This window comes from Cervus elaphus, chromosome 21, assembly GCF_910594005.1.
Source record: "Cervus elaphus chromosome 21, mCerEla1.1, whole genome shotgun sequence".
In the NCBI taxonomy this organism is placed as follows: domain Eukaryota; kingdom Metazoa; phylum Chordata; class Mammalia; order Artiodactyla; family Cervidae; genus Cervus; species Cervus elaphus.
In genome coordinates, this window is record NC_057835.1 from 39,534,927 (window position 1) to 39,558,425 (window position 23,499).

Genomic DNA, 23,499 nt, shown 5'->3' on the forward strand with positions numbered 1-23,499 from the left:
GTACTTAAGCTTCAAAGAGTATTTTAGCAAATTTATAAGCATGCATTCCAGCAATTCCACTTCTAGATAAATACCCTAGAGTAGCTGTTCTTACTTTCACTGTGTGCTTTTAAAGTCATGAAGCTTCATTTAAAAAATAAAAACAAAAAAAAAATTCAGGCCCAACTGTGAAAATTGCTCTGAGATAGAGCTTGAGAAGTAAAATTTTTTTTAAGCTTTATAGCTTAATTATGCAATCAGCATTGAAAGAACTAAGAAAAATTTGTGCTGTTTACAAGAAGACATGTTGAAAAATGTTTAATAGAATTGTGGAAATAGAAAATAGCCTAAATACTTACACAGGCTGGAAGGAAAGATGAATAAATGGTATTTTTGATCAATAGAATACTATTTAACAGTGAAAGTAACTAGTAATTCTATAAGTATCAAATCAGTGTGGATAAATATCATAAACCTGGAGTTGAGCAGAATAGAGAAAGTTTCAGAAGAATACACATAGTATAACACCATTTGTATAAAGTTAAAACCATGCTAAACAGTACTATACATTGTTTATGGATGCATACATATGTAGTACAAGTGTAAAGGAATGCATGGATATGCTAAGTTCTAAATTCAGGATACTGCTTATCTTGAGAAGAAGGCCAGGAAGGACAAGGAGTGCCATCAGATTATGATAATCAGACTTCGATTGAATAAATAATGTTTTATTTCTTAAACTTGATCATAGATATTTAGGTTTATAAGTTATTTTAATCCTTTTGTATATGTGTAAAATATAGAATATTTTTTTGTCAAAAACATATTGGTAGGCATTTAAAATGGGAGAATTTGTAAAATCTTGAGTTTTGGTTTACTGACTTTCTTCAGCTAAACAATATGACAGAATTTCTAGTATCTTATTTGTGATTTGTTTCTTCTGTTTTCTTTAGCCTTTTAAAAGGAAATTACTTACGATAATCTCTCAGAAAGATACATTCCATTCCTTTTTTCAACACTTCAGCTACAACCACATGATGGAGAAAATTAAGAGTTATGTGAGTTGTGTGCTAAATGAAAAGTCATCAACATTTCTAATGAAGGTATGTGTATTTCAGAGAAGCTCTAAACATAGACTTACATTGTTATAATAAAGGAGAATACTTGAAATAGAAATCCTTAAAAACTAATCAGAAATTTAGTTAGTGATTTTATGGAATAGTGTGGTGAAATGTTACAGTTAGTGCATCTAAAAGAAAGTTTATTTCTGATCTATGTAGTATTTCAGCTTTTCAAAGTAAGTCTTGAGGAAAATTTTCACAATAAAAAGTTGAGGGGAAAACTTACCAAAATGAAATGAAAAATAAGTGAAAAAGAAATAGTTTTAATTTAATTAAATTTAAAAGAAAATCTTAGCATATTTTTGGGAAAAGTCAAGTTGGACTGAAGAAGGGCTAGTACAGACATTTTTTTTTTTTTAATCACATTTTATCCTGTCTTAGCTCCAGAAAGTTGTAATATGTTATATTGGAGCATTGATTAATTTGAGACAGTTTCATTTTGAAATACCTAGAATCTTTTTTCATTTTATTTTTTCTTTAAGTAAACTTTTATCTTAAAATTGTCTATAGGGACTTCCCTGGTGATCCAGTGTCTAAGGCTCTGCACTCCCAAAGTAGGGGGACCAGGGTTCAATCCCTGGTCAGGGATCTAGATCCCACAGGCCACAACTAAAGATCCCACATACCTCAACTAAGACCCAGCACACTCAAAGGGGAAAAAAATATTCTGCAGCGCGTTGTGTGTATCAAGTACATTTACAAGAAAAGCCCTTCTCCATGATGCTTATAAACCAAGCAGGTGGCTGACGGTCATGTCACAGTTACTTGGGGAAACAATACACTGCCCTTTATTGGTCTGTAAAGAGATACTTTTGTTATAACTATCAAATAACTACTCATTACTGGGCACTCCATTGCTCTCCAAAAAGAAGAAATCAAGTTCCACGCACCAGAACACTGACGCAAGCTTCCCTAACCGGGAAACCTTGACAAGCCAATCGTCTAACCCCACCCACTGGGTAAATCCTCCACAATAAAAAGGAACCACAGACCTCCAGAATACAGAAAGTCCGCTCCAGACACAGCAATCTAAACAAGATGAAAAGGCAAAGAAATACCCAACAGGTAAAGGAACATGAAAAATGCCCACCAAGTCAAACAAAAGAGGAGGAGATAGGGAATCTACCTGAAAAAGAATTTAGAATAATGATAATAAAAATGATCCAAAATCTTGAAAACAAAATGGAGTTACAGATAAATAGCCTGGAGACAAAGATTGAAAAGATACAAGAATTGTTTAATAAAGACCTAGAAGAAATAAAAAAGAGTCAATTAAAAATGAACAATGCAATGAATGAGATCAAAAACACTTTGGAGGGAACCAAGAGTAGAATAACGGAGGCAGAAGATAGGATAAGTGAGGTAGAAGATAAAATGGTGGAAATAAATGAAGCAGAGAGGAAAAAAGAAAAAAGGATCAAAAGAAATGAGGACAACCTCAGGGACCTCTGGGACACTGTGAAACGCCCCAACATTCGAATCATAGGAGTTCCAGAAGAAGAAGACAAAAAGAAAGGCCATGAGAAAATACTCGAGGAGATAATAGCTGAAAACTTCCCTAAAATGGGGAAGGAAATAGCCACTCAAGTCCAAGAAACCCAGAGAGTCCCAAACAGGATAAACCCAAGGCGAAACACCCCAAGACACATAATAATCAAACTAACAAAGATCAAACACAAAGAACAAATATTAAAAGCAGCAAGGGAAAAACAACAAATAACACACAAAGGGATTCCCATAAGGATAACAGCTGACCTATCAATAGAAACCCTCCAGGCCAGAAGGGAATGGCAGGACGTCCTGAAAGTAATGAAAGAGAATAACCTACAACCTAGATTACTGTATCCAGCAAGGATCTCATTCAGATATGAAGGAGAACTCAAAAGCTTTACAGATAAGCAAAAGCTAGAAGGCTTGATTTAATACTATTTGTTTTTAATGGCTTATTGCATTCCTTCCTCTCCCACATCCCTGTTTTTTTAAGGCAGCAGCAAAAGTAGTGGAAACTAAAAGAGCAAGAACAACATATTCTGAAGATAAACCTAATGGTAAAGATGTTGAATTGGCAACTGAAGCTAATTTGGATACAGGAAAAAGGTTTGTAAATTCATTAGTACATTTTTGTCTTATGAATGTAATATCTGTGTAAAAGTGATGGTAGTGAGCTCTTATTAATAAAAATAATTTTTGAGCAGTAGGTATATTGTCTTACTGATGACTAACATTTGTATATTTGGAAGTACTGTAGAGTTACATCATGGCTTATGCAAATTCTGTTGCATATGCTAAGCAAGAGTAGAGAGAAAACAGTACTGTGTAGATAGTGTGATATCCTTTACTGTTCTCAGGGAATATGAGCTCTAGAACAATATTGAGGCTGGAAGCCTGAATCATCTGTGTCCCTTAGTTCTCAAATCCTACATGCCCTCATGTGACTGTTGCACTGAGGGTTATTCTGATATGTTAAAATATTGTTCATCTTCTCTGTGCATGCATGCGTGCTCAGTCGCTTCAGTGGTGTCCAACTCTTCGTGACCCTGTGTACTGTAGCCCACCAGGCTCCTCTGTCCATGGCATTCTCCAGGCAAGAATACTGGAGTGGGTTGCATGCCAGGGGGATCCCAGGGGATCTTCCCATCTCAGGGATCAAACCCGCCTCTCCTGTGTCTCCTGCATTGGCAAGCAGATTCTTTACCACTGAGCCACCAGGGAAGCCCTTCATCTTGTCTCAGGGCAAGCTAACTCTTCATCTGGTGGACAAGTGCAGACACTGATTTGCTCCAGTGTTGGAAGGAAGCAGGTTGTGTCATTCCTACATATTGGGAGAAAAGAATTCAATTTCTAAAATTATTTCTTCTTTAGGGATTTTTTCGAGGGTAACTTTTGCAGAATTGACTTTTATCTTTTGCTTTGGCTTTAGAAACTAACTTTATTGAAGACAATAAAATCTACCATTATAGAGATCTTTTCTAATGAACCTATGGTCCATTCCTCCTCTTCATCCACCCTTAAACCAAGGCCAAATAGTCAAATCCTTGTGGTCTCTGTATGGATATAGTATTACTCTCTTCTCAGGACCATGGCTTAAGCGCTGTGAACCCCCATCTTAACTACTGATTTAGAGGTGGGAGTTGGAGTCTGAATTGGATGGATGTGGCATTGGTCACACCTCAGGACTGACCTCAGTTTTTAAGACCTATTTTGAGAAGTCGACTTTGCTGGAGGCAAAGTTTGCCCTTCAAAGTCTAGCTTAAAGATCACCTATAAGAAATCTAGCAGAGCTCTGAGCATTTGTCACTTCCTGTATTCCCATAGCACCAAGTTATACTTCTGTAGGATGGCTTATCTTGGATAGTAACATACCTGTTTACCTGTAGATTTCTCTCTAGATGGAGAATTCTTTGAAAGTTCATAAATAGCTTTGAATCTTTGATGCCTGGTTCATTACCAGACATACATTAAATCTTGTAGGGTACTAGACACCAGGAGAAAAACCAAAAGCTAGAGACAGAGTAAAGTTTAAGAATCAAGCAAATATTAAAACCATCCTGGGACTCACATTCACCAGTTTCAAAGCAAGAATCAATAAGATGCAAGTAAAACAAGGATAGGATCAAAAATGTGATTTCGAAGTCAGACAAATGCTAGGAAAGATGAAATGCTTATGCTGTCGGTACTAGATGAAAGAAATATTTTCTTTTGGCAAAGCTTATAAACTGTTTGAGGCAATAAGATTTATAGACTTGAAACAGAAACAGTAGCAGACATTACATAATTAGTTGTTGAAGTTTACTGATAGACTTAAATGCTGAAGGAGTTGACGATCTGCTTCTAGAAAGTGTGAGCATGGAGCTGGGCCTCAAAGGATGATTTACTGGTGGGTGGAAGAGGAAATGTCCTTTCAGTAGAGAGGAACAATTCCAGAGGAAGGCATGAAGCTGTAAATGGTCCTGCTGTGTTTGTTGGAGCTAATTTTAACCATAGCAAAGGAGAAGAATTTTATAAAAAGTTCAATTGAAGACTGCTAGGTAGGATAAGAAATTCATATTAATAAAGCTCCTTGAGAGAGTTTCTGAAAGAGTGATATTGTGAATGTTCAGTTACAGCATCACCTCTGCTGAACTTATGTTTGGGAAAGACGTTGATTTGGTGTCTCTGGAAAGCACATCTGGGCAAAAATGAGCCATGTTGTAGTGTACTGTAAAGGTCCTAATTTTACCAGAGTTTCTTTCCAGAGATGCTTTTTATAAATTGAAATTTGACTTGACTGTGTGGAAAGTACTATCCTTATGAACAATTTCTTATGTTTGCATTCTTACAAATGTTTTCTTCTTTTAAAGTGTTAGTGACAAACAGTCTGCGGTAACTGAATCCTCAGGGGATACAGTATCCTTATTGAGGTGAAGTAAATTTGACATTTTTCTTCTCTGTTTTTCAAATCTTTGAAGCAATTCATGCAAACCTAGGTAGATTATAATAGCTGCATGCAAACGCTATGATTTGAAGAATGTCACAAAGTCTTACTTACCTCAACAGATATTAAGACCCTTGAAATGGCAAACTGTGGAGACCTGCCTCTTCGGATCCTGGGTTGTTTCACATTGTTTCTGCAAGGAGCACACAAGCAGGGAGTCCTTGAATTTAAATCAGATAATTAGTAAACTTGATAGTATCAGAAACAAGGGCATGATGCTTGGGCAGGAAAGGGAAGGAGGTTACATTTCTGATAATGTCCCAAATCCTGATTTTAAGAAATTATTTTAAAAACTGTTTAATCTGCTACAAATTTTGTAACAGACAATGTAGCATATTCAGAGAGCAGAAAGTCTGCATGAGTGATTGCCAAGTATAGAGCAGTTGGGATGTTAAGTGGAACCTTGGAAGGGAGTGGCTGATTTGGTGTGGAGGAGGTCACTGGAGATGAGGAATTAAGGGGCCAGGATGTTATCTGGTTTATTCATGTAAACATGGAAATAATTCATGGTAATGGCAGCACTCAGAAAAAGATCTGTGAATGATGGGAAGTGCTTTGGAAGGATAACAAATGATTATGGAAAATAGTAAATGGCGATATGCCTCAATGGCATGAATCCTCAAAGGCTGAGGTTTCTATGAAACAGGATCCTGAAAGTGACATTTGGAAACAGGAAGTACAGAGACCCACCTGCAAAACCCTCTGGTTCATGGAATGTGGAAGATGAAGCTAATCTCTACTCAAGGCCATGAACAGAGAAATGTCCCCAGGGGAGAGCTAGACTTTAGACAAGGTGTAGAAGTTGAGACTGGCATTCCAGAGCACACAAAATTTGAGAAGGGAGGGAAAACATTTGTGGTTGCATTAGCATTTCTGGGGTGGAAGTATAGATTTTAGGTGATAATAAAAGAGCTGCCTAAGCTTAAGTAAACTTTTTTTCCCTCTCATTTTAGTTTGCCCCTTTATAAATTGTAATAATACAAACTTTGCAGAATTGTCCAAAATTTCTGCCCCTTCCTATATTTCCAAACAATCTTACCTTTCCAAAAAGCCCTTTTTCAGAATCTATAATTGTGATATCTACCATCATGTATAAAAGAATTTTGAAATTTCTCCAACTGAAAGGCCAGAAGGATCTTGATTTCTGAGTAAATGAAGTGGAGAAAATAAATGATGGGAGAGCAGAAAGTCTTGACAACAAAAATCTTAAAGAGACCAAAGGTTAAGATGGGGTACTAAGCAAGGGGAACACCGAAGGAAACAGGCCAAAGTAGAAGCAGGTCCTAGATAGAGATTGAGTCAAATCCTCTACCTTTTCCCATAGCCTTTCTAGTCCTTGCAGAACAAATCACAAGCTTTTGTGTTTCATTTAGGTCTCACAAAAATCTCTTCTTATCTAAGTTGAAACGTGGAAATGAACAAGATTTTAAGAAGAAAGAGGAAAGAGTGGAAACTCTTCAAAGTCAAAGTAAGTACATTTATTACAGGTTTAGGAATGGAGAATTGATACTTCCTTGAGAGCAGTCCAACCCTTGACCTAACATCTCAACATACAGACATACTTCAGAAAAGGAAAACACAAAGGGATTAAATGCCTTGGGTTCATAGAGTTAATTAGAGGTGATGCTTAATTTAGAAAGTTAGAGTTGGTGCTTGTTATTTATGGTAATATTCTGTAAAGTCATCCTGAACACTTAGTGAATATTAAACGCTTACAGAGGAGTACAGGGTTAGGTTCTTTTGAGCCTCTGGTGACAACATTTTGGTCAACTGTTCAAAATATAACTTTGTTCTATGTGTTTTTGTTGAAAGTCACCTTATTTAGTATATATTACTGATTTGTTACTGGAAAAGGAAATGGCAACCCACTCCAGTATTCTTGCCTGGAGAATCCCATGGGCAGAGGAGCCTGGCAGGAGTCCATGGGGTCACAAGAGTCAGACACGACTTAGCGACTAAACCACCACCACCATTGATTCATTAACGTTGAATCCATGGTCAACAGCCCTGTAACTCATGCCTAAATGATGCTTATCTAGCATACATACTTTTTTCTATAAGGAACATCATACATAGCCTTCTTGCACTTAGGAACCCTAGATAGCACTTCCACAATACACTTGGGAACCATTTTAAACAGCAAAATTACCTCCTGAAAGCCCAAAAATACAGCACTAAATAGACTGTAAAAAGAATTATTTCTAGTGTGGGAACTGAAATAGGAAGACAGAACTTCACCTAATTTAACCTCAGCTGGGAACATGACTCAGATATTTTGCCACTCTGTGCATGTCCACAAAAGCACTGCAAGTTTTGATTTTTGATTTACAACTTTCAACAGGTGAATTTTCAAATACCAGAATCCATGACTATTGTGAGGATGACTGTATATAGAATCTAACTACTCTCCTCATTGCATTTAGAGTTTATTATCCTTATAAAAAACATTGCTAGATTAAAAAAAACAGTAACCAAAAAAATCTTAAAAGCAGTCCATAATTATTTTCAATTACAATTTGATTATAAATTCCTCCATGGTATGCATTCATCCAAAAAATGTTTATTGAACGTATTGTGTTCTAATGCAAAGATTTTTAAATATTTTTGACTCAAACCTAAATATTTAATGATCAATATAAAAATAATAGATATACCACCTTGATGCCAGGTACATGGTAGACCTGCAGTAATACTTCTTAAAATTTTTTATTGATGTATAATTGACTTACAGTGTTGTGTTTCAGGTGTACAGCAAAGTGAGTCTGTTTCACAAATATATACATACACTCTGTTTTAGATTGTTTTCCTATATAGGCTACTACAGAGTACTGAGTAGAGCTCCCTGTGCTGTAATATATGCAGTAAATATTAATTGAATAAATTTATTCATAGTGGATGGCCAATGATAAGGCAAAGAAATACTTGCTTCAGTGAAGGTCCTGGTGAAGTTCGTAGAAATAACTAGAAATCAAAATTTTAATTTTAGTGTATGTGCTGCCAAAGTGAGCACTGGAGTCATAATTCTAAACTAAAATAATTGAGGGTTTTTTCCTGGACTTTTAATTTCATAATACAAAGTTCAGAGAAATGGAAGCATATACTTTTCTACACTGTAGTTGATCAGTAATTAGACTGATGAAGGCCGTAATCCCTTTGTAGAGTGATTTGACAGTGACTGTGAATATTAAACAGACGATCCTATGAGTTTTAGTACATTTCTTAACTTTTTGTTAGTTGTTAGTAGTATATACGTGTGTGTGCGCGCGCGCGCTCGTGCACACGCTTAGTCCGTCAGTCATGTCCGACTCTTTATGACCCCACTGTCCATGAAAGTTTTCAGACAAGAATACTGGAGTGGGTTGCCATTTCCTCTTCCGGGGGATCTTCCTGACCCATGGATCAAACCCACATCTGTTGCATCTCTTGCATCACCTGAGTTCTATGCAAAAAAATTTCACCAGTATTCAGTGAAATGATTAATATTTGAATTAGAAGCTTTTTACCCATAAACTCATTTAATCCTTAAAACAATCTGAATCAGTGCATTTGTTTTTTAATCACCCCCATTTTACAAATGAGAAGGCCAAGACAAAAAGAGGTTAAGTGTAGAAAGCCCTTGGTCACACAGATCATGAACAGAACCAGAGCCACAATAACATTTCTGAGTTTTTAGAGCCCATGTCCTTAAATGCTGAGATAGATAAACTGCCTCAAGGGGAGGATAGAATCGAAGCAAATAAAAATTTATTAAAAAGTGATGAGGTTACATATGTACGTAAAAGTATATTTACATTTAATTTTTAAGAGGTGAAACTGGAGGATTCAGTGAAGTACACATTAATGCTATCTCATAAGAAATATATCAGTAAACTATGATTCCTTCAAAATAAAGAATAAATAATAAGAAATACTTTGATAGCTTGAGTCAGATTGCCTCTATAACAGTAAATATAAACTTCAGACTACTGTTGATTTCAGCTGTAATGGTGAGAGTAGCAAAAAAAAAGAAAAGATTTGATTAAATACAGTATTCTTTGGAAATACTTTTCCTCACAACTTTGCAGATTTTGTTTCTTTATTTTCTAACTGAATGAGTGTTGCTGTGGGCAGTTTGATATCAACCTGACTCGCCTCCCTTTGTATATGAGTGGCTTTTTCTTCATAGATGCCCAGTTTTTCTTATTTGTGCATTTAATGCTATAAATTCTCCTTTTATTACTGTCTTAGTTTCATCCCTATATGTTATATTTTTATTTTCATCAAAATATATTTTTTACTTCCCTTGAGACTTTTCTCTTTGATCATCTGGACTATTAAGCTGTTTGTTAAATTTTCAAATATTTAAAGATATCCTAGGTATTTTTCTATTAATGATTTACAGTTAATTCTGTTCCAGCCTGAAGATGTACTTTGTAGGATTTCTTTTTCTTTTTTAAGACTAGCTTATGGCCTAGAATGTGGTCTATCTTGGTGACTGTTGATGTACACTTAAGAATGTGAATTCTGCTATCATTGAGTGTACAATGTCGATTAGGTCAAGTTGATTCATAGTGCTTTTCAGATGTTCTATATGTATGCTTATTTTTTGTCTTCTTCTTCTACTAATTACTGAGAGAAAGAAGTATTGAAGTCTCCCGCTATGATTATGAATTTCTCTTCATTGTTAATCTGTTAATTTATTGTTTCCTTTTTGCCTTTTTAGTCCTCTAGCACCTGTTTGAACAGTTCACAATATGAAAATCTCTGTTCATAACGGTGTGGTTTCCATTAGCCTTTACCAACACATACGGTCTTCCCCTGCAGTGATACCACATCGTCTCTATCACTGTAGTTTAGAAATAACTCAGTATGTGACAGTAATTTCCTTCATCATGCTGCTATTCTTTAGGAACATCTTAAGTATTCTTGGTGTTTTCATCCTCCATGTTGTCGGGGGCGGGAGGAAACTTCATGAAAGATGGCAAGCAGTGAAGCTGCTACCACTCCATAGGCGCCAGAAAGTGTACAACAAGACTCAGTGGGTCGGAACAGGGCAGTTTGCTACAACACAGCAGGTTGTACATGGCAACAGCATGGTTGTGCTGGTTTCCCTCGCCAGGTCCCAAAGACAGCAGAATGCACCCAGGTAGATGCTGCACAGGCAGTAGGTTGTATTGGAAAGAGGAACTTGGGGCCAAGGGTGCTGTTTGAGTAAGCAACAACCAAAACATTGTAGTAAATAATCCAGTTCACTTCTCCAGGAGAGAGTAGCTACATGGTGGTCAGCCTGTGGTTCCGGTGACCTATTTAGGTACCTGAAAGTTTACTAACTTCAGAAACTGTTTAGTAAAGTCTTGTACCTTCAGCAAGAACTACAGGAATGCTCAGAGCTCATGATTAATTACCTCTCCTTAGACGTCATTTTAGAATAATCTTGTTAAGTTCTACAGAGAACCCTGTTGAAATTTTATTTGAAATTACATTGTAATAGATAATTTTGGAGAGAGCTGACGCATTTATATTATCTTCCTATGCACAAAAGCATTTCTCTATTTAGATTGTCTTATGTATATTTTTTTTACAGCATGTATGCGTGTGTGCACACACTTAACAAATATAGTAAAACTTTATAATTTACTGCATGTAGATGTTGACTACTTTTGCTAGATTTATCCCTAAGAATGTTTTATATTTTGTTACTATTGTAAATATTATCTTTTGGTTATTTAAATATTTTAACTGTTGCTAATGTACAGAAATACTGTTGAGTTTTGTTTATTGATCTTGTATGGAACCATCTTGCTAAAACCCTTTTTAAATTCTATGTGTAGATTCTTTTAGGTTTCTATACAGTACAGTAGGGATGAGGGGCTCCAAATCTGTGCAGTCAACACCATACTGCCATCTCTGCCTCAGAAACAAAGGGATTGATAAGTGACTTACCTGAGGGTAAGCAGCTGAAATAGGTGGCATAAAATCAGAACTCAAACCCTAGTTCTTTTGATTCCACATATTATGATCTCTAATCGAACATAAACTTTTCTGCACACTTAAAAAGATTTGTAAAATGAAAACATAGAAACTATATTTATTTTTAAAAATCTGTATAAGTGAACCTATGTAATTGAAAACCACATCATCCAAGGATCAACTATACATATACAGTTTTCTTTGAATAATGACCATTCTATTTCTTTTCAGTTGCATATACATTTATTTCTTATCCTACTAAACTGTAAATAAGAGAGAAAGATTTATTTCTTATACTGTGTCAGATATTCCTTAAACATTATTTTAAGAAACTACAATGATCCTATAAGGTAAATATTCCTTTTTTTAGCAGATGATGGTAAGACAGGCATTGAGAGGTGAAATGACTTGTTCAGAGGCATGAGAGAATCAAGATTCAAAGCACATCCCCTCTGATTTTTTTTTTCTTTGTTTTGTTTGTTTTTTTTTGCAGCTCTGTAACTTTGACAATCAGCAGTTAGTCCTCATTCACACTGTCTGTAGATTTTTTTTAAGTGGTGGTAGTTAAATAGATAACGAATATATAAATCTTCTTTGATGAATCCTCATTACATTTTCCAGAGAAGGCAGTGGCACCCCACTCTAGTACTCTTGCCTGGACAATCCCATGGACGGAAGAGCCTGGTGGGCTGCAGTCCATGGGGTCACTAAGAGTTGGACACAACTGAGCGACTTCACTTTCACTTTTCACTTTCATGCATTGGAGAAGGAAATGGCAACCCGCTCCAGTGTTCTTGCCTGGAGAATCCCAGGGACAGCGGAGCCTGGTGGGCTGCTATCTGTGGGGTCACACAGAGTCAGACATGACTGAAGCGACTTAGCAGCAGCAGCAGCAGCATTACATTTTCTGAGACAACCGCACACAGCTAGATGCAGTATGAGACAGGCCTTATTTTTTTGGCCCAGGCAGCTTTGTTGAGCGCAGTGTCAGTGCATACATACGGAGTTCTCATCTACTTCATGGCGTATTTCCAGATCTCTTTGAATGCCAGAGGGACTTCTTTCTTTCTTTTTGGCTTTCTTTCTCTTTGGTCTTTGTTACCGTGTACAGGCTTCAGGGCGACTCCAGCTGTGGTGTGTGCGCTTCTCACTGCTGTGGCTTCTCTGATTGCAGAGCCTGAGCTCTGGGCACCTGGACTTAGCTGCCCACAGCATGTGGGATCCTCCCGGAGCAACAATTGAACCCTGTGCCTCCTGCGTTGGCACATAAGTTCTCAACCACTGGACTACCAGGGAAGCCCCCACAGGTGCTTCTTGAAACCTACTCCATTGATAAGTTTGTGGATGTTGCTGGTGTCATTTCTAATCACCATCTCATTGATGGCAGAGTGCCCCTTCTCGCCACCCTCTGCAGGAGCGATTCTGCCAGGCCCTTGTTGGAAAGGAAACACATGCCCCCTGATTTTCAAAGGCTGATTTTTGCGTTTATACCATACTGCTTCCAGATTCAAAGGAAAAAGATTAAACAGGTTTTTTTAATAGCTATAAAATAGGAATTTCATGATAACCTTTAAAAATATAATTCTTTTAATGTGGGCAGTTTTTGATGACAGTGTTTCTGCTTTTAGATGGAAGAAAGAAAAAGGAGAACAGTAGGCGAGCCTCTGAAAGTAAGAGAGTACGTATTTTAAAAAGTCAGCCTGTAACTCCTGAAAAGCATCGATCTAGGAAAAAACAGGTACTTGTTTATTTTACTTTAATAATGCTTAATGTATGTTAAAGTCATAAGGAGTAATTGTGATTATTTCACATTATTTCTGTTCAACTCTAAAAAATTTTGAGAATAAAATGTTTCCTCTTTGCCATCTTAGATAAGTTGATCAAAATGCCTGTTCAGAGTTCACTCACATTTTAAAGATAATCTTAAGCTGGGTATTAATGACATTTATTTAGAATTATCCATCCTACAGTCCATTTATCAGATGTAGGGTAAAACTTAAATCCACACGGTAAAACTTATTTTTGTATCTTCCTAACAGAGGTTCAGTTTAAATAAGATTTTTGTGTGCTTTAAAAAAGGGGATACCAAAAAAAAATAAAAATAAAAATAAAAAAAAAATAAAAAAGGGGATACCATTTGATATAGAGTTTTCCTATTCAGAAATCTGAGTCAGTTTTAGTACTCACTCATTTGTTTTTCCTCTCAGTGATTATAGTCCTGTGCTATTTGTCCAGTTTCTGAAACCATTGTTTATTGTATTTTATCTGGTTTTCTAGTTGTTTACAGTAGATGAATAAATTATTTAAGATGTTTTTTTTATAAGCTGTTTGCAAATGGTTCATTGTTGATATGTTGGGGTAGGGTCAAGTCCTGGACTCTCCAGGTTGGTCTAAAATCCAGAAGTCTCTGCGTTATATACTTTCTTTCCCTGTGGTTCTTCTGGTAACAATTCTAAGTGGAATTATAGGTGTTACTTAGAGATATACATAAAGAAAACAGTTTCTCTTTTTTTTATATTTGAAACAACATGTGGGATATCAACTGTACAATTAAAGAATAGAATATAGGTGATATTGTCTATCACTATTTATTATGCCAAAAAATTCTGTGTCTGGTTTTATTTCTAGCTTTCTACTGTTGGCATTTTGGTGGGATAACTTGTTAAATGAACGACCAGTTTTATCTTATTTTGTATTGAGATTTGAATTCTTTAAAAATTTTGATTGCAGTAGTCTTGCACAGTTTCTTGGACAATTTCTTTCTCCTGCATTTGTATGTTAAACAAACAAAGGTATTTTTGCCTGCCTTATCACAATTTAAAAAGAGGCCGTCCTTTGTAAATTTATTCAGAAGAAAAGTAAGTGGCTTTCAACAATAAAGACTTTTTTCCCATGGATGGTATGTGATGGGAATTACTATACAGTATTTTTAAATTATAAATGATATCATTGTTTAATATATATCATCTGTTTTATTTTAAAACATGTCTATACTACATAGAGCACCAACATACAGGTATGACCAGGAAACAAACCAACAGTCCTGTCTCAGCAGGCAGTGAGTTCAGTCTGTGTCTTGAGATTGACTATTATTTTTCACAGTAAGAGAAAAAAAGGATAGGATAGGAAAGATGAAAAGAACATTATTCCCAACTCCGTTTGAGGAATCTGAGTAACAAAGTGGAAGGATGTTTTGGTTTTTAAAGCTCCAAAGCCCCTTCTCTCCAGTCAGTTGGTGTTTCAGTATGGACCCTAGGGTGGTAGACCAGCTGGACTTGAGCAGCACAAGGGCACACTGTTTAAAATAACATCCATGTGTTACTGCAAACAGTGGGAGGAATGGACTGTGCTTTCAGACTGATAGTTTACTCGTTCCTGTTTTATGAACCCATAAAGTTTATGGGTTCATAAACTATCAGAACTGCACCACCACAATCGTGACACAGCATCTGCTCAGTATAAAAACTTTGTCTGGGCGGGGGGGGGAAATCCAGTTGGCCCTTGGGAAAAAATGTCCTGCATTGGATGGTGCCAATACTTAATACTCAGTTATGAACCCACAAGAATATGTGCTTTATAATGAAGACTAGAAATCAGGTCTCTAAATCGAGCTGCTTTTTTAAAATTAGTATTTTATATGATTATGTTTGCCTCCCACATCTTTCCTCTGAGGCAGAAAGTAAAGGGGTAGAAAACTGGTAGGTTCTATTCTTAGAGACACACACAAGGTTTCTTTCTGTTTGGGGACTACTATGATTCTCAGTTTCTAGAACAGTTGAGTCTCTGGCAGCTTCCTCAGCATCATGGTCTGAGATCTCCATATTCCTGAACAATGCCAATCTGAAGGTTTTGTGTCATGGGAGAGAGAGGTCACCGCTTTAGCTCTGTCTTTCTCTCATCTGAGAGAAGTAAAGGGGGCAGGTAGGAGCAGACCTTGGAGTCATCAAGTCATTACTGGAGAATACAGTAGAGCAAGCCTGTAGCTTGCCTGGTGGCCGTGTAAGGAACAATCCCTTCTCCAAAGTATAGACTTATTATTTATCAGATAAAATAGATGCCTTTGAAATGATTTATATGAACTAGTGGAAGGTAGTTGCTCATTACATATTTCGAAGTTTAAATTTTCGACTTGATTACTCACACCAAATCAGGCTTTAAAAATAGACCAAACTAGGCTAGAATGTATACATTTCAACAGATAAGAAAGTGCAAAATGCCTGTGCCATTTACTGACATAGCACTAGATCCAAGGACTACACTGGTGTAAATAAACGATACCATTTTTAAAGCATTGGGTTTTTTTTCTAAAAGGCATTAGAAGTGATATACAATTTTAAAGTGTAAGTTGTATAACTTTTTAGCCTTAAGGAAAGAAAAGATCAGTGCATTTTAATTTGTTCTGTGCTGTCTATATCTTGAGTTATGAGCATGGCTAGATTTAATTTTATTTTTTTCAAGAAAGCAAAAGACAGAATAGTACCAAGGGCACAGTTTTTGCTCTTGTCCTTAAATACATTATCTTAGACTCTTAGTTAACCATGTGTCACTGTGAAGGGAATCTAGTGTAATAGGTCACCAGTACAAAGTAAAGAAAGCGTGTTAAGCAAAAAAGTAAACTTATGAAATTGTGCTGTCCTTACATTTTCTTTCTAATCTTAACACTGGTAAGTCCATTGTGTCACTTATTCAGTTCCATCTATGAACAATAGAGATTGACCTCTTTAAGTTTTCTCTTTTATTTTTGTTTTTGGCCACGCTGTGTGGCTTGAGTGATCCTAGTTTCCCAACCAGGGATGGAAGAGTATAGTTCCTGTTTGCTGTATGATTACTAATATATTCCATATGGTGTTTTTTAAGACTCTTTCCCCCTTAAATCATAGATGAAATTAAGCAAGGACTGTAAAAAAAAAAAAAAAAAAAGCATTCAGATCAAACAAAATAAGCCATAATCATGAAGTAACAATAATATAAGTTACAGTTGCTCCTTTTCAGTAGAAGAAAAAAAATTAAATGTTTAATGTTAAACATTGTGCTTTTCAATTAACTTTTACTGACAAAATTATAACTTCTAGATCAAAGGTTGACAAACTCTATAAAGGGCTAGGCAGTGAGCCATATACAGTTTCTGTCACATATTCTTCTCTTTATTGAAAGCAACTTTTTAAAATGTAAAAACCGTTGTTTGACTCCTGCGCTATACAGGGGGCAGTAGCCTGCCTAACGCTGCTGTATATGATCCACTGGAAATACCATTTAAACTTTGGTTGCTCTAAATAGTATAGAACCTAAATAGTATTCAAGCAGAGAATGTTATTTCTTCAGAGAAAGGGCTTTTGTATTTTATCAGATATCATCTGTGCTCTCTATTAAATATTACTGAGATTAAAACAAGGAAACAGTGCTATGTATATAAGATTTGCACAAATCAAAGGCTACTTTTTAAAACAGAATAAATGTGTGGCAGCTTCTTACCCAACAAAAATTCTTAACTTGAAGGACTATAAAATTGATAGGTTTTTTTAAGAGGATTCTAAATGGCTCCTGAAATTTCATGTAAAATTTTATGTACCTTCACTTGTCTGCAAAGTGGATCCATAGCTTTCATCACATTCTCAAAAGATTTACATGAACCCAGAGATTAATCAGTAAGTACATCCCTCTCCCGTTTAAACTCCTCACTGCACACATGAGAATTTATATCTCCTTTGGTTTTGTGTCAGTTAGTAATGAGGAGTGTGGTGAGGCTTTTAGGAGTGGTGACTGGTGAGGGAAGCGGGCTGGCTTGTCAGGACAGAAGGTCATAGGACAGATGTCGGTCTTTGTCTAGAGGGTGAGTAGCCTTACACTTGTAGGCAGCACCATTGCTGATCTGTGACAGCTCAGACAAACTTCCGCAGGAGGTATAGTGGTGCTCACTGCCAGTTTTATGGCATTGAGTCGTACACAAGATAATTTTGATCTCGTGTTTGTCTACAAGCACCTTGAGTTTCTTTTTGGTATGTCAGACAGTTAAGCTGGATTCTCTTTTCCCTCCTTTTAATTGCATCTTGTTATTGTTTAGTCATTAAGTCATGTCCAGCTCTTTGTGACCCCATGCACTGCAGCACACCAGTCTTCCTGGCCTTCACTATCTCCCGGAGTTTGCACAAACCATGTCCATTGAGTCAGTGATGCCATTCAACCATCTCATCCTCTGTCGCCCCCTTCTCCTCTTGCCCCCAATCTTTCCCAGCATCAGGGTCTTTTCCAAATGAGTCATCAAGTGGCCAAAGTTTTGGAGCTTCAGCATGAGTCGAATATTCCAATGAATTTTCAATTGCCATCTTAGCCATTTTAAAGTGTATAGTTCTGTGTCATTAAACACCTCCTGCGCTACCATTACCACCATTCATCCACAGAGCTCTTTTTATCTTACAAAACTGAAGCTCTGTACCCATTAAACAGTAACGCCTCATTCACCCCGCCCCCACAAGCTTCTGGCAACCAACTTTCTACTTTATCTCAATTTGACTATTGCAGGTACTTCATATAAGTGGAAATCTACGTATTTTTTCTTTTGTATTTGACTCCTTTCACTTAGCATAATGTCCTCATTTACCTTGAGGACAAGATAAAGATCGTTTCCCTTGTAGTATGTGTCAGAATCTTCCTTTTTAAGGCTAATGATATTGTGTTTATATACCAAATTTTGCTTATGCAGTTCTCCATCAACGTACACTTGGGTTGCTTCCACTTTTTGTCTATTATGTGTAATACTGCTGTCAATAGGGGTGTGCAAATTTCAAGTCTCTGCACTCAGTTCTTTTGGCTATATACAAAAGAATATAGAATTCTCCCCACAGGTAAAATGGTTGGGTCACATGATGCTTTTAATTTTTAAGGAACCACCACACTGTTTTCCCTAGCAGTCACACACGTTTTTGTTATCACCAATGGCACATAAGAGTTCCAGTTTCTCCACATCCTCACCAGCACATGTTATTTTCTGTGTTTGGTTGGTTGTTTGATGGTGTACCTCCTAATGGGTTTGAGGCAATATCTGCTAGGGTTTTGGATTTGCTTTTCTGTAATGATTAAGTGACATTGAGCATGTTTTCAAGTGCTTATTGACCATTTATATATCTTTTTTGGAGAATTGTTCTACTCAAGACCTTTATTCATTTTAAAAATGTATTTGTAGTAAAACATAGCATAAAATTTGTCACCTTAATTGTTTTTTAAGTGTATGATTCACTGGCATTAAATGCATTCACATCGTTGTGCAGCAGCCTCCAGAGCTTTTTCATCTAGCGAAACTGAAACACTATGCGCATTAGACAGCCCCCCATTTCCCCTCCTCCTGCTCCCGTCAACCATTGTTCTGCTTTCTGTTTCTGGGAATCTGACTATTGTAGATATCTCACGTAAGTGAAATCATACAATATTTGCCTATTCATGACTGATGATGGGTGAATTTTTAAACCAAATGTGAGTCAGCTGGGGAAATCATTCATAGTTCAGAAACAGTAAATAACCATTCAGATGACCCTACGGACTGTTCCTCAGCATGTCAGTAGAAGGAATAGTTAGTTGGTCACCTCTAGCAAATGCCAGTAATCTTTTTCTGTGTATAATACTGAATTTGATTTTTAAAATTTATTAGTCATTTTCTCCAAAAACAAAATAATGTATCTTTAATTAGTTTGTGTTAGTTGTGTTCTCAGAAATCTGTTGGAGGAAGTGAGAAGGTTTGAGTTTTGTGTGTGTGTATGTACTTTGCCCAACATAGAACAGGGTTTTCACTGAGTTCATTAGGGAAGAATTAAATATTCATGAGTTCTATTTGGTATTACATGAATCCTACACATCTCTAAGGCTTCCCAGGTGGGCATTAGTGGTAAAGAACTTGCCTGCCTGCCAGTGCTGGAGACACAGGAGACTTGGGTTCAATCCCTGCGTTGGAAAGATCCCCTGGAGGAAGAAAGAGCTACGACTCCAGTATTCTTTTTTATTATTATTTATTTATATTAGTTGGAGGCTAATTACTTTACAATATTGTAGTGGTTTTTGCCATACATTGACATGAATCAGCCATGGATTTACATGTGTTCCCCATCCCGATCCCCCCTCCCACCTCCCTCTCCATCCCATCCCTCTGGGTCTTCCCAGTGCACCAGCCCTGAGCACTTGTCTCATGTGTCCAACCTGGGCTGGTGATCTGTTTCACCCTTGATAGTATACTTGTTTCAATGCTATTCTCTCAGATCATCCCACCCTCGCCTTCTCCCACAGAATCTAAAAGTCTGTTCTATACATCTGTGTCTCTTTTTCTGTTTTGCATATAGGGTTATCGTTACCATCTTTTTAAATTCCATATATATGCATTAGTATACTGTATTGGTGTTTTTCTTTCTGGCTTACTTCACTCTATAATGGGCTCCAGTTTCATCCATCTCATTAGAACTGATTCAAATGTTTTCTTTTTAATGGCTGAGTAATATTCCATTGTGTATATGTACCACAGCTTTCTTATCCATTCATCTGCTGATGGGCATCTAGCTTGCTTCCATGTCCTGGCTATTATAAACAGTATTCTTGCCTGGAGAATTCCATGGACAGAGGAGCCTGGCTGGCTACAGTCCATGGTGTCGCAAAGAGTTGGACATGACTGAGCACGCATGAGAGAGAGGAAGAGGGAGAGAGACATATCTCTAATCTATTAACAGCTGTAGAATTTTAAGAGACATTGTGGGCATAAGTCAGACAAATTGGGGTTTGTGATGGATGAGCTTCAGGTGGCTCAGATGGTGAAGCGTCTGCCTGCAGTGCGGGAGACCCAGGTTTGATCCCTGGGTTGGGAAGATCTCCTGGAGAAGGAAATGGGAACCCACTCCAGTATGCTTGCCTGGAGAATCCCATGGACAGAGGAGCCTGGTAGGCTACAGTCCATGGGGGTCACAAAGAGTCGGACACGACTGAGCAACTTCACTTTCACTTTCACTTTAGTTCTCACACCTTATAGCTGTCTGATTTGGGGCAGCAGAGCCATAGTATGTCATGTAAAATGAACAGTAATATAGTCAGGACCCTTGACAATATCACCACAACAAGATCTTACAGAAATCTAAGATATATTCACAGAATTTCTTCCACCATTAAGAAATTGTAACATATTGGTTTTTTAAAATGTGTATTTAGATATGTTTTTTAAAGAATTGTTTCTGATATTACTCAGCCATTAAAAAGAATTCATTTGAATCAGTTCTAATGAGATGGATGACACTGGAGCCCATTATACAGAGTGAAGTAAGCCAGAAAGATAAAGACCAATACAGTATACTAATGCATATATATGGAATTTAAAAAGATGGTAACGATAACCCTATATGCAAAACAGAAAAAGAGACACAGATGTATAGAACAGACTTTTAGATTCTGTGGGAGAAGGCGAGGGTGGGATGATCTGAGAGAACAGCATTGAAACAAGTATACTATCAAGGGTGAAACAGATCACCAGCCCAGGTTGGACACATGAGACAAGTGCTCAGGGCTGGTGCACTGGGAAGACCCAGAGGGATGGGATGGAGAGGGAGGTGGGAGGGGGGATCGGGATGGGGAACACATGTAAATCCATGGCTGATTCATGTCAATGTATGGCAAAAACCACTACAATATTGTAAAGTAATTAGCCTCCAACTAATAAAAATAAATGGAAAAAAATAAAAGAATTGTTTCTGTGAATAACTGTTCTACTTTTTATCCACTTTTGACAGATGTTAACTAGACTTACTGTGATGATTATTTCACAATATATATGAATACTGGATCATCATGTTGTACACCTGAAACTAATGCTATTTGTCAAGAATTGTTCTGTGATTAACTATCCTACTTTTCATCAAAAGGCATGGCTTTGGGAAGAAGACAAGAATCTGAGATCTGGCGTGAGGAAATACGGAGAGGGAAATTGGTCTAAAATACTATCACATTATGAATTCAACAACCGAACAAGCGTCATGTTGAAAGACAGATGGAGGACTATGAAGAAGCTAAAACTGATCTGTTCAGACAGTGAAGACTGAGAGTGTTTGCAGAGCTTGATGTGACGACAGTTTAACACTCTGGTCACTGCATGTTGTTTGAAAGTTGGTCATTAATGTAGTTTAAAATTCTGTTTAAAGCATTACAGTATTTTTTCTGTGGCACAGTCATTCAGTATGAGGATTTGTGCTGTTAGGAGCATTACCATCATTGTATTCTTTAAGAATCTTTTTCCTTTGATAAAACAAATTTTTTTGAACCCTAGTGCTTTCAATCCTCCTACCTCCAAACCCTATTCCAATAAAAAAGTGAAAGCCTGATTAGAGGGAAAATATACTGCTGTTAACCTGCTATCTATGTGTGGGCTGGCTTCAACTCCGTGACACACGTAAAAGTGAAGTTTCTAAATCAGTGAGTAAGAGGCCTTTGACATAAGGAGTAATGATTTATGACCTTAATATGTTAATTACTAACACATTTGCTGATAGAATGATAAATGTACAGAGTAATCTATGAGATATACTTAAATTTTCCTTTTAAGTAGTTCCATTTTAAAGGAAATAACTTGAAAATGTAATACCCATAGGACAAAGTTTATACTACTACCAAGAATAGCTTATGTTTCATTTACGTACATTTGACTTTGGTTCTGGTGTTAAAACTTTGACAGATAGTTTAAATAAAGCTTCTTTGTAACCTGGTGCCATAAATATCAATTTCTCCGATATTTTCATTTAATTAAATATCAGGCCTAAATGGCATTGTGTAAATGTTTGAATTGGCTTCAAACATAATCATTTTAATGTCTGTGATAAATAGTAAATAAGCAAGATCCTGCACACCTTATTAGACAACTTTTGAGTTTTTACCAACATACTCTTTATAGAGAATTTTGTCAAAAACTAGAATTATTTAGCATTTTGAGTTATGTATGTTTTAGTAACAAGTATGTGAAAATGCTTAAGTATTTGCACAAAAAATTAAATGATTATTTTGTCATTTGTTTTTCTTATTAAAGTTTTATACATTACTTTCTCATTGTTGCTGTTTGTTGTCTTATATGTATAATAAATTAAAATGTGGATAATCTTCCCTGATTCTATCTGTCCTGCTACAGTACTAGTTGCCATCACTGTGTTTACTGCAGACATTTTGATGATCAGTGCCAAAGCTGATGGTTTTATTTATGAGCCAAAATAGACCAGTTTGTCAGCCTCTTTCCAAACACCCTAAATCATCAGATCTAAACTGATAGGAACTGTAAGATGCTCAGTTATTGCATGTGCCACTAAAAAAGATCACTAAGAATTATGCTATAATGTGGTGCTTTCTTATTTAGAATTTTATTTTTAATTAAAGAACTGTTATAGATTTATGTAAGCATAGGTTTTTATTATATAATTTGTGGACACATAAAAAGGAAAAGTGAAATAAATTGGGTTATTGTATTCCTAAATGCTTCCTCATTTTTATCTGAATACTTTGAATTTTTAAAATGAAATTTGTTCAGACATCTAGACTCACCTACAGTTGTAAGAAATAATAGGTCCTTGTACACCTGCTCCAGCTTACCCCAGTGTTAGTTAAACCACAATAAGTCACCATCAGATTATTGATATAAATCATCAGTTTTACCCGGATTTTCCCAGTCTTGTACCGTGTGTGTATGGTGTATGTAATTCCAAACAACTTATCACTTGTGTAGGTGCATGTATCTACCACAGGCAAGATATTCCAACACCGTGAGGATCGCTTCTGTTGCGACTCATCTCTCTCTCCTACATCATTCCTCCAACCCTTGACAACCACTAATCTGCCCTTCATTTCTAAAACAGTCATTAAAAAGGTTACATAGAGAGTGACAAAGTGGAGAGTTTCAGAGAGACTTCCTTTTTCTGAAGCAAATAGTAAGCTGGCAAAAAAAAAACTATTAGAATCAACTTTTTGAAATGAATC

General features: G+C 36.5%; 1 protein-coding gene across 4 annotated transcripts in view; it reads left to right on the plus strand.

The window, feature by feature from the left end:
* TERF1 (telomeric repeat binding factor 1) overlaps positions 1–22,999 on the plus strand; it is a 41,594-nt gene extending 18,595 nt beyond the window's left edge. Inside the window, exons 5-10 of one of the 4 annotated variants that reach the window (XM_043879997.1) lie at positions 933–1,082; positions 3,085–3,197; positions 5,441–5,500; positions 6,948–7,036; positions 13,152–13,261; positions 21,408–22,999. In XM_043879997.1, the coding sequence (XP_043735932.1) occupies positions 933–1,082; positions 3,085–3,197; positions 5,441–5,500; positions 6,948–7,036; positions 13,152–13,261; positions 21,408–21,584 (699 nt within the window). In that variant the 3' untranslated portion in view covers positions 21,585–22,999. Of the gene's footprint in view, positions 1–932; positions 1,083–3,084; positions 3,198–5,440; positions 5,501–6,947; positions 7,043–13,151; positions 13,262–21,407 lie in introns of all 4 variants that reach the window. The other 3 variants (XM_043879996.1, XM_043879999.1, XM_043879998.1) reach the window with 3 other exon arrangements.
* The last annotated feature ends 500 nt before the right edge of the window (positions 23,000–23,499 follow it).